The sequence below is a fragment of the Odontesthes bonariensis genome, chromosome 3, assembly GCF_027942865.1.
Source record: "Odontesthes bonariensis isolate fOdoBon6 chromosome 3, fOdoBon6.hap1, whole genome shotgun sequence".
Lineage (NCBI taxonomy): Eukaryota > Metazoa > Chordata > Actinopteri > Atheriniformes > Atherinopsidae > Odontesthes > Odontesthes bonariensis.
The window spans coordinates 33,332,408-33,348,721 of NC_134508.1; the positions used below are offsets into that span (position 1 = coordinate 33,332,408).

The 16,314-nt window shown below is 40.6% G+C and overlaps 1 protein-coding gene across 1 annotated transcript; it reads right to left on the reverse strand.

The window, feature by feature from the left end:
* Window positions 1-11,405: 11,405 nt before the first annotated feature.
* On the reverse strand, window positions 11,406-15,013 carry LOC142376951 (WD repeat-containing protein on Y chromosome-like). The gene is made up of 3 exons (XM_075460668.1): window positions 12,314-15,013; window positions 12,006-12,061; window positions 11,406-11,415 (listed from the first exon to the last, which is right to left on the reverse strand). Exons 1-3 carry the CDS (start codon window positions 15,011-15,013, stop codon window positions 11,406-11,408), a joined length of 2,766 nt encoding a protein of 921 aa, XP_075316783.1.
* Between the last annotated feature and the right edge of the window lie 1,301 nt (window positions 15,014-16,314).

Genomic DNA, 16,314 nt, shown 5'->3' on the forward strand with positions numbered 1-16,314 from the left:
GGAGGCATTCCTGAAGACTTTGAGCCCTGGTCACATCTTTGCGTTTGCTACAGGGAGCAGCAAAGTCCCAGCCATTGGTTTTTCATCCAACTCCTAAATGAATATTTATTCATGATGAAGACAGATATCTTCCCACTGCACATACGTGTGCCAACGAGCTTCACCTTTTTGTGAATGCAACAACAATGACTGATGATGATGAATTCAACTACTGCTTCCTAGTGGCATTAATGAATGGATTTTTATTCAGCACCATTTAAACAAATGTCAGGATTCCACTCTTTAGTTTCGGATATGAGGTGCTATTAGTATTTATGTTGTCTACAACTGGACTAAAGTATTGTTGTGTTTTGAGATGTTTAACAGCTACCATTAAAGTACAAGTAAAGGCTTTGTTGTTGCAAGCACAACTTTAGCATAAATGTGCTGTCCTAGTTTTAATTCTTACTGTAAATCTACTAATAATTCACTGAAATCAGTTCATCAGGCTGCTGTGTTGTTCTGTGTACCCTCTGCCCCTCGCATGGTAACAACCCTAAAACTTTCCACTACAGCCCAGTGGCTGATGGTGTCCATGTGTAAATGTATTCCATAGAGGAGATTTGAGGCATATAGAGTTTGTTCATATTAGAAAGCAGTGGTTTCAATTGCATTACATAAGAAAGCTGAAAAATAAAGACTATAGCTTGTGTTTTCCCATCTTGCTCCACATTCTTTTCATCTTGTTATGAATTTAACTCGAGTTAAATTAGTAACTAGAGTTACTAGTTTTTTTATACTCAACAAACAGTAGTGAAGGAATGAAACTATGTACATTTACTCAAGTAAGGTACTTAAGTAGAAATTTGGAGTACTTTTCAGATTACATTTTTTAATTCCCCTCCTCACCATTGAAAGCCATGTTTATTCAGATTCACTGATGTTGAATATGTTGTGACAAACTGAAGAATGTGTTCTTTCTCCTCATCCTACTCCTCCTCAAGCTCTTTACAAAAGTGGACTTTTGAAAGTACAATGGGGCTAATGTTACCCAGTTGTCCATGTTATGCTGAGATCACACATTTACAAGTTTATCCAAAATAAACTGTTGTGTTCTCTGAAACAATGTTTTGCCATTGTTGTTGTCATGTAGAAGAGGGTTAATGGCATCATTCAGTTCTTGCAAATCCCTGCCATTCAATGGGGAAAATCCTCTTCTAGAGTTTGGTGAGGAACAAAAAACTATCCCTGCTGTTGAGAGTTCTGGGTTGTGAAGATGAGGCAAATCATTGTCCAGACTAAAAAGCTGAACTGGTGTTCTATCTCCTTCAGATGAGATAGAGTGATTGTTAAATCCAGCTTAGAATTCCTCCAAAGTACGGTTGATTCTGGGTAGAAAGAGCTAATGGAGACAAAATAGGTCTGTTGCATTATCTATGTCTAGGATACTCAGGGATTCCAGTTCATAAAAAATGGGTGCATAAATATGGCTGCAGTTTTTGTTCAAGTCTCGGTTAAAACGCTCGATCCTCTGGTTGTGTACAGAACTTCCTGTTAAGACAGAGCCTTCAGCCCTGCTTGCATGCATGTCCTCCCAAATCTGAGCGTTCTCTCCTCCGTGATCAGTCCTGATGTGCAGTGGTCTGCCAAACTGTCCAACAGCTGCAGTGAAGTGGTCTCTCACAGTTTCAGCACGATTATTGTTGGAACAGTGAAGACACATCAACATCCTACTGTAGCCGTCTATGAACAACCAATTTCCACCTAATCAACTTGTGATTTCCGTCGACATGCCATATAAAATTTGGATGTGGGACAGAGTACACTCGCCGAACTATTGCTGTTCTTCTCCTGGCTAAGACACCAACTGGGTCCATCCTTAGCAGTGAATCTCTTACATGTTGTCTTTGAACCACAATGTTTTTGGAGCGGACATGCCCCATAAGCATCACTTCTCTAATATTTGGGTGTTCAGTTTTTATTTGTGACACTTCAAGATCCAATTGTTGATCACTGATGCTCTTAAATTTTGACGTTGGGATGTTATAGTCTTGCAGTAACTTGTAGAAATTTGGCCTCGAGATTGAAAGAATAGATGCCGCTTCTGTAAAGGTGGTTTTCAGTGAAAGAACATGTTCAAGCTCCTCTTTGGAAATCTGATGTCTTCCTTGTTAGTCATTCTAGAACACAGCAAAGAATATGACATTTGGCATGTTTCTATAACAAACAAGGGTTATTCAAGAGGAAATTATAGACCTAACAGATGAGCATTCACATCACTCATCATCTTTCTGACTGAAGAGAATTATAGATTGTACTGTTTGTTTATTTAAGGAATGTTTAACTAAATAACATGGACCATCAAAGATGAGAGGTTACTGAGAGGTAAATGAGAAGTAAATCAAACAAATATGAACATGAATATGAATGAGTACTTACTGAGCAAGGTCTGTTGCTGGTAAAGGTATGGTAGCGCTGGAGCAGGAACCCTGAGGAGTTTTAAAATATAAACAAAATACCAAAGACGTTATTATATTGTCACGTGTTAGTGTAAAATATGCCTCCATGATTGGAAACAAAACGGAAACAGTATACCACACAGAAAACAAACAAACAAACAAACAGCCAGCTAGGTTACATGAGTATGAAAGTATACCGAGCGGTATGACGTCCCAGTGGAGGTGGTGGGTGTGGCTGGCCCAGGTGGGATGTTGCAGCTGGTGGGAGCCTGAAGAGACATTAGCAAAATATTAGCAACATTATCTTTCATGTGTTTTTTCTTTTTATACGCCCAGCAGTCAAAAACCACCGATGTGATTGGCGAAGGACAAAAAAAGCAGGAAAATGTAGAAACAAAGAGAGATAGATTTTATGCTTTTTTACAGTACGCACACTCATACCTTATTCACATTAAATGAAATGTCTTTATCATTGTGACTGCCTCTGTCCTCCATCAGCATAACTCTCTCTCGGCAGTAGCGATTCTAGAGATTTATACATGGGGTGGCAGAGGGGTGGAAGGCATATATTGTAGGGTGGCAATTTTTTTAGGAAGCCCATCTTACTTTGTACTTTATATGAACCCATATACAACAGTTTTTTCAACACCCAAGTGTGATAACTTCAATATTTGGTCTACATACATGAGCATTCCACTTTTTAGTACATTAAAACAGTGTTTCCCTTGGGATTATTGTAGCAGCAGAAATGTTGCTCATCCCAAGCAGGCCTTCTGGGGGCGGGGTGGGGGGGTGGGTCATTGAATTAACAATGTTCAACAAAATGTTGAACATTGTTAATTCAATCGAATCAATCTGAGGCACTCTGAAAGCAAAATCAAGCCATAGGAATGATTTAGAAATTTGAGGACTTCCCAGCACTTTACAAAATTCCAGCATTATCCTAGAAGTAAAGCCCTCCCTCAAAGGCCTGCCTGCCAAAGTATTTTGTGAGTGCATGTGTACAAAATAACAACAATATATAAACATATTAAATTGGGGATTTTTTAAAAGGCTTAGACAGGCTGGATATAAATAGTTAGATACTGCAGCTGGCTAGTTAGATATAGGCCTACACAATTTAGTAACTAAATGTGTATTGATACTTTAAATAAGTCTTTGATACGTTTTGCTTTATTTTATAACAGCATTTAACCTACAGAAATAAAATGCAGATGATGGCGCATTCAGCCTACCTCCACATGTCTTTTACAGTCATTAAGTATACTGTGCACCTCGCCATGGTGTCATCATTCTTCACCTTCACTAGACATGGATATACTTTAGTAGGCCTATATTCTGCTGTAAAATGAGTCTTATATTTTCCTTTTTTACTCATGGATTCACCCTCCCACACCGAAGGTTATTGGCTTATTTTGCTGAATAAACCGCCCTCTGACAAGCAGTCGCCCTGAACGCTCGTTGAACAGAGCATCGCTTCGGACAGATACGCACAGGTTTCACAAGCAACCTCTCCCCACACCCCTCTCTCTCTCGTGCCTGCGCAGTCGATACGCGCATGGTGCATGAGTTATTTTATTGCCTGCACGCTCTCACTCACATTGAACAAAAAAAAAAAAAAAAAAAAACACACACTCCCTCGCATAGTCTAAAATGGCTCGCGGGCATCCGTGATGTGTATGACTTCGGCAATCGATTAATTTGTGCGCACGACTGTGGAACACGGAAGCTGAGAAAGTAAGTGCGCTGTTTTTGATGTTCTCAAAATGTATAATGTCTGTGCTAGCTAGTGGTATGGTTAGCCCCTGGGTTGAATTGTATTGCTACTGACACCACGGCCAATTCGGTCAAAAGTATTTTGATACACGTTAAGAGCCTCAGGAAAGGTTAAAAGCTTGCCCGATACAGCCCGCTTTCATGGAAATCAGCGCAATCGGACAACTTTGCGCAGCGGGCATGAAAATTTCTCGTGTTTTTCCCTTTGGCAAACTTTCCTTGGTCTCCAACAGATGGGATATGTTTGTAAAAATACCAGAATTCTCCTATAACTATATCCAATTTGGCCTAGTTGCGCTCTAAAGACTCCATTTTTCATCTTTCTGGAAAAAGTCATAACCATGTGACACAGAGTTCCGTAGGCCTTGTTGAAATGCAACTGCTGGCTACCCATATGCCCTTTTTAGGACAACACACTGCGAACATGATGTCGAGGGTGAGTGCACAGGTAGACTGCCTGAACACAGCCATAATAAAAAGAAAATTGTTGACTGTGCACTGTACTTAAAAAGTATTTATTTCATGTGACAATTAAAAGAAAATAGTACATAGTCAGGCTCAAACCACAAGTAAAATGGATATTGCGGCGTATAAACTTAAAAACCAATACAAACGCCGCGGCCGGCTAAGACATGGGCTGTGTTCGAAACCGCCTACTACATACTACATACTTGCAAACGGCATAAGGCCCATTTATGCCCTACGTTAAAGGATAACATCGGTTTTTTGACATTGGGCCCTTGATTTCACATTATAACATGATGTTCCACTCACCCCTGCTTGTTGTTGGTAATTTGGAGCTGTTCCGAAGATATTCGAGAGGCGTCTGGCTGCTCTCTTGAGATATTCGGCCATGAAATGGTTTCCTATGGGCAAGCTTATACAGGCACAAACTATGCTGTTTATAATTTATTAATTACTCTACACTAGCACTGATAACGTGGAGGTGCGTCGCTTACTTAAAAAAATCCGGGTTATTGTAATTTAGATTTTTTCGTCGTAAAGTGGGTGTTACTGACGTCCTCTGGTGCTACTGCCACAGACAGCCCACAGACCTGCTGCCTATTTATTCATTCGGCTAAAATTCAAAATTAGTAACCCGGATTTTTTTAAGTAAGCGACGCACCTCCACGTTATCAGTGCCAGAAAGGCAGACAGAAATCGCTGAGGTCCCGTGCTGTGAAAACTGCCCTGGTTTGCGGAATACAATGGCTGGAAGACGACTTGCTTTCAACTCCCCAGCAACTCTCTGCAGGTCTACAGGTTTGTGTGTTTTTTTCTACTTGCACATGACCATTTGATTGTTTAATTTTAGTCTTGTTGACACTGTACAGCACTTGGGACAGTTCTCGCTGATTTTAAATGTGCTGTATATTAAACTTACTTACTCACTTGCTTACAGGCAGATAAAATGAAAGTCCTGTTGAATGCTATGACCGGGATGTCTCGTATGGTGGCCAGCACTGTGGATACGGTCGTTGAGAGGGTTCTGGAGGGAATCGACCAGAGATTCGCTAGGTTGGAGGTAAGATGGCCGTCGAGAACGGCCTGGAGTTACATTCCAGAGAAGTTGAAGAGCGCACCCCCAAGAGAAGGCGGATACAGAATCCGAAAATCGCGGTAAGAGTAGGTTATTGGCTGTGGCTTTAGGCTAAACTCAACTTAATTGTGTCCATCACGTGAAAACCAGTGTGAGTTGCTTTATTTAAAAAAATGTATTTCGTGTTTTCAATTTATAGGAAGCAGCTCGCCGCCTGCATAACTCACGGTGGCATTATAATCCAGGTCAAGGGTAAGAATAAGTGAATGTTCTCCCAATATCTAGTTGAGTTGGACCCAATGTTACGTTACATCAATGTAGTTTTTTTTTATTAACCATAGGCCTGTTGTTTTTACAGGCTACTGTCACCTCACAATATGGATGTAACGAGTCGCTTGAAGGAGGCGGTGTCAAACAGTCCGAACTTCAGAGAGGCAGACGGGGACACTATCGAGGGTGAGCGGCGCTGACTTTTACCACGGCTGGCACTGATACTTTTAAGCACTGGTCATTTTATTCATTCCTCTTGTTTGTTTGTTTTTAGCTGCGTGACGGACCTGTGTGCTGTGCTAGAGGCGCGTCTTGAAGCCAACCCGAAATACTCACAGTCTCACCACAGAAGAGTGAAAGAGAGTAAGAACATATACGCTGTCAATATGACTTTCGTTACTTTATAGACAAGTTGTCAATATGCTGTGCATGGATTATTTATTGGTTATTCCAACAGCTCCCAGAAGCCAGCTTCTGATCCAGGATGAGGACGTCTGACAACTCCCGCAGACCCTGCAGGGACCGGAGTAATGCGAAGAATGCGGATTCCAAACGGCGGCGTTTAGGCTTATTGTGTATATTGTAGGCTACAGCAGTGTGTGTGTATAGTTTTCAATTCTTTATTATCAACATGGTTCTTATTACAATGTAAGCTATGTACATTGTGTGGTGTGGCAATAAAAGCGCTTTAAAAAAAAAGTTTCCTTTTTCATTTCCTCAATAGATTCACATCATTCATGCCTGCATTAGCCTAGTCATAGTGCAGCTTATAAGAATGACGTGAATATATGAAGTAAACAAACATCCCAGGAATATTAGTAATAATCACAATTATTAATCATAATTGCTGAGTGATATGCCCATATAAAGTATGACTATATTAACCTTATTGGCCAATGGGCGGTCAGCTTTACAGGAGCTTTTTTATGTAATCACGTGCCTTTTTCGTCCAATACCAGCGAGGCCAGTGAGAGGTCCAGGTACTCTCACAGCGGGGTGCTAATCGCTGGGCCATTAGCACCCCGCTGTGTGAGCGAGTAGGGTTCGTTTCCGATGATTTTCTCGCTCAACAAACTTAAAGTTTGTCGGCCTGCAAGCGCCCAGGTGCGTCCGAAAATTAGGCAAAATCGCGGATGTTCACTGCCGTCCACAGTGACACAAATCCCTCTTTTCATGCAGCGAGACTGTTTTTACATTCATAGAAAACCGCAATACTTGTGAGCGAGGAAGCACATGTGGAGAGCCTCAGTAATTTAAAAAAAAATCTAATTTCTCTTTCTTCTCCTCTTGCATTGGGATGATTTAAATGTCTCATTTCAATAAGAAAAATCTCTTCCTCCCAATATAAACTGGTGCAACAAAGAAAAAGACAATCATGTTTTTGTACATTTGAAAGTGCAAGTGGACCATCTTACTCAACGCCTTGTGCCAGAAGAAAATACTTGAAACTAATGTCTATGTTTAGTTTGAACACAGAGATGAGGTTTGATTATGCCAAAAAAGATGAAGGAGAATCCATTTATTAAGTTTTAGGTGGCATGCGCAGCCTTCTTATATTTTGACTTTCTCAAAGGGTGCAGCTTCTTCAGTTGTTACCTTGTACTGTTAACTATAGGACACAATTAACTCTTCCAGATTCAGATCTTGAAATTAGTTATGTATTTAGCAGGTTTGAGACCAAGTAATACGGATTTGTAAATCAGTGCATTTATGTTCATAGGATTTTATATGAAAATACATGCATGGTTTAATTGTGCTATCTATGGGCCGTATTACAATTGAAGAAAAAATTAAAAATAAGAAGCATGTTTTACTGACAAAAATGAATATATGCTTTAGTTTTAAATGATTCGTTCTTACTTTACATTACGGTCATTTTGCAGACACTTTTATCCAAAGCGACTTCAGGTCACAAGAAATCATAAGTGCATTTCCTTCCAAAACCAAACAGCTAAGAGTATCACTAGTGCCAGAGTAAGTGCAATAAGTTAGGTGCCTAGACAAATGGGGAAAAAAGACCATTTAGAAAACAAATAAGTGCGTAGGAAGTTGGGATTCTTCTAAGTAAATTAAGTGCTTCAGATAATACCTAGTTGAATTAAGACAAAAACATGGAAAAACATTTAAAGTTAAACAAGCAATTTATTGAGTTCACAACTATGTGTGAATTGTCTTATGCAGAATGCAACACTTTTTCTAAAAATCGGCGCATAAATGTGTAAAACCTGCTTCACACGTACAAGTGAAAATCAAAAGATTTCCACGTTTATGTGTGTAAAAGCTTTACGTGTTTTTTGCACATATGACTTTAACATAAATAGAAAATACCTCACCCCTCCCAAGAATCAAGAAGCAAATGTTTTTCTTTCAGATCAAATATGAGCAAAAATTTATTGATTCTCTGAATCGTGAATACATATGATGGAATTTCTAAGTCATTTTCTTTTCCAAGAGAAATATCTTCACATGTCTGTACACAGTTGTACAAAAAGTACATCACAATTTATGTATTCTACGGATTTATTGAAGATTACAGTGTCAAATTTTCATTTGATTTGTTTGTTTTAGTTGTCGTTGTCATCGTTGTTGTTTGTTTGTTCGATGTTGTTTTATACTGTGTTTCTTTGTATATTTTGTTTTAGTTGTCGTCGTTTGTTTGTTCGATGTTGTTTTATATTGTGTTTCCAGGGCCGTTTCTAGCTTTGTGGGGGCCCTAGGCAAGATACAGTTTGGGGGCCCCTAGTTTGTCAAACTACAATGAAGAGATTCCTAACCCTTTAGATGGAACACTAAGATCAATTACACTTTATGAGCAAAACAGGCTAGAGTTTAAATTAAACATCTTAAGTTGAACCACTCAGGCAAGTGAAACTAATAAGAATATATAATATAAAGAAAACAATAAATAAAATATTTTGAGTTTTTTAAAATATTAAACTGTAATGTACAGCGTCCCTTTAAAGATTGTACCCAATTACAAAGTAGATAGTTACTTTATTGATCCCGAAGGAAATTCAAGCATCCAGTAGCAGACATAAAGCAAAAAAAATGTTTATACAATTAAACACTTTAAAAACAATCTAAGAATTTAAAAAACTAGTTTAAAAATCTTAAGTGACAGAGTGAATTAAGACCAAAATGAAATATAAAGTGACCAGTGAAATACAGAAGCGCCATCACTTAAAGCTGTTGTACATCCTGATGGCCAGAGGAACAAAAGAGCTTTTGAAGTTGTCACTTTTAAGAAGTTTCTGCATTTATCTACACATTGTACTAGTTAAAGTATTAAAACTAAGGAAAATGATTCACTGCCACAATATTCTAAAACAAACAGGATGCCTAATATTTGTATATCACTTAAAAAACTAACAGTAGAACACTTCTAGAGGCCTATGAATAACACACCAAACTTAGTAAATGAATCCTAAGTAATGCCAAAATCGTGTCAAATACCTGAGAGACGACTTCCACTGAACAATGACAGAGCAGGACAACAACCAGCCTCCCTCCCTGCTAGAATCTGAATAAACCAGAGTCAATCAGTCATTCCCGTGGCAGGACTGACTGTCATTCTCATCTTAATATAAGCAAACTTTCATGAGGCAAACACTGAAGCCGAGTTTATAACGAAATTCCAGCCAGGTACACAACATTTATCCGAGACTAGCTAGCAGGACAAATAAACACAAAAAACGTCCCCCCTCCAGCTATCCAGCCCACATCACCCAACACATGCCTTACCTTTGTCCTCAGGCCGTTTTTCTTCCTCCATTTTTCCGCGACACTACTATAACTTCTTTTTTATGCCATTACGGCGTTTGTCTTGTTAACTTTTCTCGCTTTTTAGGGGAATGATGGGTAGATGTCAATCATTCCCGTCACACCTGTTGGCGGCCTGCTGCGCCACTCAGCGTGTGACAGTGCTGTACTTTACACAAACTCTACACACGGTCGCCAGCATTCGTAGATTTTGTTCGTAACTCCAAACTTTTCGTCAAATCCAATCGCTAACCAAGCCTAGGTTGCTGACGTTAGCTGGCAGCAATATCACTGAACGCTAGGTTAGCGAAACAATTACACCAAAAACACAAATTTACCAGCAAGGGATGCACGAGCGTCATCTCTCCCTTTTCTTTTCTTTCTTTTGTCAGCGCCAGAATCATGTGGCCTTTTACTTGACATTCTAAATCTTCTTCACTGTTAACGGGCATAACTCGGAAAACGTCAGGTAGGAGGATGCTCCACCACCTCCGATGCGGTAACTTTGAAGACTGTACCATTTCAGGAAGGGGGTGAGGGGTGTGGGTGGGGGGGTGGGGGGTGGGGGGTTATAGATAAGGTAAACACATCTAATTTGCCCAAATGGAGTAATAGGGAACACAATAAAGAAAAACAACGTTGGGCCTGTTCATAACTATTTTTTATAATTTCTTTAATGTAATAATATAATAACTATCATGAAATTTTGTTTTAACAACCTTAATTTTGGGGGGCCCCGCCAGGTACTTGGGGCCCTACGCGCTCTGCGTACTCTGCGTATGCGGAGCGGTGGGCCTGTGTGTTTCTTTGTATGTTTTGTTTTTGTAGCAGTAAGTAAGGAAAGACTTGGTTGGGAGAAATAATGAAAATACATTGTCATGAGAAGACAGACCTGAACGAGCCTCTGTCTCCCATAACTGTATACTAATTACTCCCCCAACTGTTTGTCTCATTTCAGTGCACTCTTTACTGGCCGACTCGGACCTGAGAGACGCGGGTTCTTTGGTGGATTTGGTTTGAATTGGGTCTGGTTTTGCTGCAAATGATCGGCGATATTTGGCAAATGTATTTGCTTGGTTGTCTTCTCAGGCCCCTGTTTCATTGTGCTGTTCTTTTTGAGTGCATTTTTTATCAATCTATAGTGGTCTATGGGCTTCGGGGGCACAAATGTCACTGGTTTGATGTCGATCTGTTTTTGTTTCTGCACCCAGGCTGATATGGGTGGAAATTGCCTATCCTCAGTCGTCATCCCAGGTTTTTGTTCCACAGGTTTACGGAGTCTGATCAAACGAGATGCAAATCTAGTCGAACCTGAGGGACAAGGAGTCAGAGGCGGACGTGGGCTAAACTGGGTTGGTGTTTGCTGCAAATCTTTGATGGGTGGTAAAAGTGCATGGCTGGTTATGTTCTCAGGCCTTTTTTGTACTGTTCTGTTCTGTCTCAGGGCACTTTTTATGGATCTAGTTGAGTCTGTGGGGTGTGGGGTCAGAGGTGGACGTGGTTTGAAGTGGATCTGTTTTTGCTGCACGCAGGCTGTGATGGGTGGTAATGGTCTATCCTCAGTTGTCATCCCAGGTTTTTGTTCCACAGCTTTACGGAGTCTGATCAAACGAGATGCAAATCTAGTCGAACCTGAGGGACAAGGAGTCAGAGGCGGACGTGGGCTGAACTGGGTTGGTGTTTGCTGCAAATCTTTGATGGGTGGTAAAAGTGCATATCTGGGTATGTTCTCAGGCCTTTTTTGTACTGTTCTGTTCTGTCTCAGGGCAATTTTTATGGATCCACTTGAGTCTGTGGGGTGTGGAGTCAGAGGCGGACGTGGGCTGAACTGGGTTGGTGTTTGCTGCAAATCTTTGATGGGTGGTAAAAGTGCATGTCTGGTTATGTTCTCAGCCCTTTTTTGTACTGTTCTGTTCTGTCTCAGGGCAATTTTTATGGATCCAGTTGAGTCTGTGGGGTGTGGGGTCAGAGGTGGACGTGGTTTCTGTGTGATGGGCAACTGATCTCTGATGGGTGGTAAATGTATATCTTTTGTTTTCTCAGAACTCTGGTTGACTGGGTTTTTGTTTCTGAGCAAACCATTTGCAGGTCTTCCTGAGACTGGGGGATGCGGGATGGGTGGTAAACGTGCATGCTGGATTGTGTTTCTAGGCCTCTGTTCTACTGCGCTGTTATTTTTGAGTGGTGGCAACCGTATGTTTCCTGATGATTGCTTTGAATACCTGGTGGCAGGCAGAGGTTGTGATGGAGATACTTTATCGATGATCCCTGGTATGGTCTGTGACAAGGGTTGGGCCTTACTGATAAGGATCTGTTGGCACTCTTCTTTGTGCTTTAGTTGTCGAGTGCAATCTTGCCTTCCTGTAACCATCAGACTTTCTATGACTTCAACTTCTTCTATATATCTACTAATCTGGTGAGTAACTTTATTCTGGATCCTAAATCCAGGCACATGTTTATATAGAATGGGTCCCGGGAGTTCATATGGTATTATGTCTATCAAATGTCTAAAAAGGGGATCTCTTCCAACCAATTCTCGAATATCAGTATCACAATCAGTAGATGTTTTGGGAAAGGTTTCTTCCTTTGGGGCGTTGACTTGTTCTTCCTGTTCCTTGTCAATGTTCTCCCTTATTTGACCTTGTGTAGTATTGGACCCCCATTGATCTTTCCCGAAAAGGCCAACAAACTGACCAGTATTTGTCCATTGCTTAATATTCTTCTGCCCTGTAGTGACTATGTTTGCACAAGCATTATCACAAGCAACACAGACCAGCTCAGAACGGCAAGCCTGCCAAGACGCCAACAGTGGAGGTGATTGCAGTGACACACGCCATGGCCCAGTATCTGCTTCTGTTTTGTATCCAAAGTTTTGAATATCCCACAAACAAATCCTTCCAGTGCTGTCACCAGTCACAAGTGTCTTCTCAGATTCATCAGTTATCATGTAGGTAATAACTGCATTGCTTACCACCGCCTTAAACTTTCCTATTTGTCCTCCTTTAGCCTTAACTGACCAGGCACCGATGTAACCACCTGCTGAGATTAGCAGTGTGGCTGTTCCAATATCAACCTCCCTTGTCTTCAAAGATACAACAAAGGGGCGTACATTCTCGTCATTCTCCTCCTCTGTAGGATTAGACTGATCCAGTCTTTTGACTTTCTTTTTAGTTGGTATCACACCTGAGTGACCTGTATCCCTAAATGTCAGGTGTGTTCGGAGGCTCTCTCTTGTTTTTAGATAGTAAACAGCATCTAAAGACAATGTATCCCACATGACAACATTTCCCTCATTAGATGCAGTAATCAAAATTTCCTTGTGGAGTTCCATGGAGCAAATATCATTCAATAAGTGGTGCTCCAAAAATATGTTTTCTCCTCCTTCAATGTCCAGCCTAAAGATGGTCTTGCATTTCTTTGCTGAAACAAATATTTTGCTGTCTTTACAGATAATCTGGGTCACATCTTTTGGCATTTCAACGGGGAGGACTTTGAGCTCCTGCCCGTTACTGAAGTTCCATAGTTTCACTTTCCCATCGGGAGATATTGTGATGACTTGACGTTGGGCTTGATCGAAGGCAATAGCAGTGTGCCCAACAGACTTTTCTGGAGTGACTCTAAACTGCATTGCTGCCTTTCCTGTAAGAACATCCCACACAGTCACAATACCACTCATGCAAACAGAGACAATCTGCTTGTAAATGTTGTGGTATAGCACACTGCACACAGGCATGTTGTGGGACGTTAAAGAATTATGAAAATCATTTGTTCCTCTCCCTAGACATTTGGCTATATCCGAGTTAGCCAGGAACAACTCGTTGTTGTATATGTTGTAATATACAGTGGAAATTGGGGCCTCTTTCATGCCCACAATAAAAATCCTCTGCCGGCAGGTCCAGTCACCGTCGGACCATATACGTACATTTTTATCAGTAGATAAACTGACAAAGACATTCTCTGTTGGATTATAAACTATATTTGTGATGGCTGTTTTATGTCCTTTTAATATCTCTTCGCATGATGATGTTTTGTGGGGGAACCACACCCGCAGAAGGCCATCTTTGCCACCAGTCATTATAAAATGTGACCAAGGGGAATATTCAGCACAGGTAAAGAACTTGTCATGGTCCCTGCATTCAAAGACTTTTTTAGAGATTTTGGGTCTGACAGACTCAGGGCATGTGCTTAAAGTAACAACGGCCATGGATTTAGATGATTCACCACACATGATGAATGATTCCATACAAGGAAAGTATTGCAAATTTCTGAATGTTTCAGGAAAAATGGGAATCCTGAAAGAAACAAAATCTTTGGAAACAGTCTTTAGGAGGGATGAAGTGTATGCAACTGGATAGTGCCCCAGGGTTTTTTTCTCAAACATGTTTTTGCAAAAGAGCCCATTTTCACACACATCGTAGGAAATGAATACGGATAAAAATCCTTCTGAATCTCCAAAGGAAAACATACCTTTTTTCTCACTGTGGCTGTAGTTAATGGTTTGGATTCTTTTGTCTTCATCCACAATTAAGCAGAATGAAATTCTCAATAATTCTGGGATTTTGTTACATTCATAGAATAGCAGTTCTCTGTCAGATGTTGCGACAGCCAGCTTCTCGATTTCTTTGATGTACACTACATCATTGACGTGCATTTTCCTTTTGTGATGTAAAGGAGGAGTTTCTTTGTCTCTCTCGTACAAGGGAAACGTGCATGACATCTTAAAGTCATCAGGCCAGTACTTCAGCACACCATCTGTACTGATGGAGAGGTACAGACACTTTTGGTAAGGCCGGAGTTGTTGTGATGCATCCTCTGCTCCGTCTTTTGGATTGCTGATATGCTTAAAAGGGAGGCATATTATTTTGACTACTAATCTGTGGGTATCAAAGGTTATCAATTCAAAAGGTTTGGGGAAAAGTTGGTTCTTGTAATCCAGAGCCTCTGCATTACTTGTTTTATGCATAAGAAAATTTAACAGCTCCCCAATGTCCACAGTTTTATCGCAGTTTGTGTCGATCTTCATGTGTAGCACACGCAGCTCTTCTTCATCTACTTTACTGTAAAGCTCCTGCATTGCCATAGAAAATTCGTCGATGTCAAGGCCGCCGCTGCCGTCAGCGTCATATTTTCCGAATACCTCGAGGATTGCTGGAATATCGTCAGCAGTGAACATTTTTTCTGATTCTTCCAGTTCACTGCCGGCTTTACCACTAGGGTCATCATTCTTCATGTTAATGAGTTCGTCCAAGTCCAAGTCCAAGTCCAAGTCCAAGTCCAAGTCCAAGTCCAAGTCCAAGTCCAGGTCTTCTTCTGAAGAGTTTTCTCCGGGATATGCCATGTTTCCAACTATTGTATGTTCAAGCACCGTAAGATTGTTAGAAATTAGTGCGAGTGATATAACTTTGTAATGCTGTATACAGAGAATCTTTAATTTCACTGGGTATATGTATTTTGGTGAAGTCATCAGACTCCTTTGTGACCTCATTATGACACGGGTGAAACATTAAAGGCTAATTATGACATCATCTCTGAGGTCACGGATGGAGTGCTCAGAAACTGTTGCCTAGCAACGGGATGGTTCTGGACTCTTGTAGAACCAACCCCACAGAACAGCAGAGAACTCCAAAAATCAAAATGTTCCAAAGACATATTATACATAGATGTATTGCCCACTCTGATTCGTTGATGCAAGATGCCAACATATCCTTCATTGTGGAATGGGCAAAACTGGTCTAGAAATAAATGTAAATTTATCTGGATATATGATTTTTTTATTTGGATTTTTTTTTTTTTGGGATTGCTATAAACTCAAAAGCCCTTTTCAGTCTGAGCAAGATAATATCTTATTACCTCAACTGCCACTATGAAGTCACCTTTGAAAGACTTCTATGATTTCTGCTCTTTTATTTTGTTCTATTTACACATTTAGATTAAGCTTTGACATTTAAGCAGTTTGCAAGAGTCCAGGATCGGGCAATTTTAGCAATCCCTTCACCAAAATTAGTCTTAGGCTATGTACACACGTAGCCGGGTATTTTTAAAACCGAATATTTCCCCCCCTCCGTTTATAAAATAATTTGTATCCACATTACCTCGTTTTTGAAAAAAACACCTTCCACACATAAGCGAACATCTGCGTTTTCACCTGTCTTGACAACCCAAATGCATTTGCTGTTTTGCGCAATCTGCCCTCGTTAGCTAAATAATAAAGTGTGCACGCAACTTTTTTGAGCACACTGACAAGTGATCGCATGACAGTGGACTGCCCCTCGATATGAGGATGTAATAATTCCGACAGCGACAGGAGTGAGGACCGGGACATGCGGAAATTGTCATGCCATTCCTCTGGGAGTACGACTTGGGCGTGTAAAATCAAGGCAGTAAACAGCGCCTGCACAATAATAACCACCACAGTTCTCAAGGCATCCATGCTTTTTCAGTAAACAAAAGTCGCACGTTTGACATCAGAGCAGATTTGTTGTTGTTTTGGCGCATATTGTGACGTTTGAAAACGCAAAACTCTGGTTATCT

Coding starts and splice junctions, on each gene's coding strand:
- LOC142376951 (XM_075460668.1), bottom strand. CDS start 15,013: ATGAAGAATGATGACCCTAGTGGTAAAGCCGGCAGTGAACTGGAAGAA. Junction 12,062..12,313: donor ATACTGATATTCGAGAATTG/GTTGGAAGAGAT, acceptor CCCTTGTCACAG/ACCATACCAGGGATCATCGA.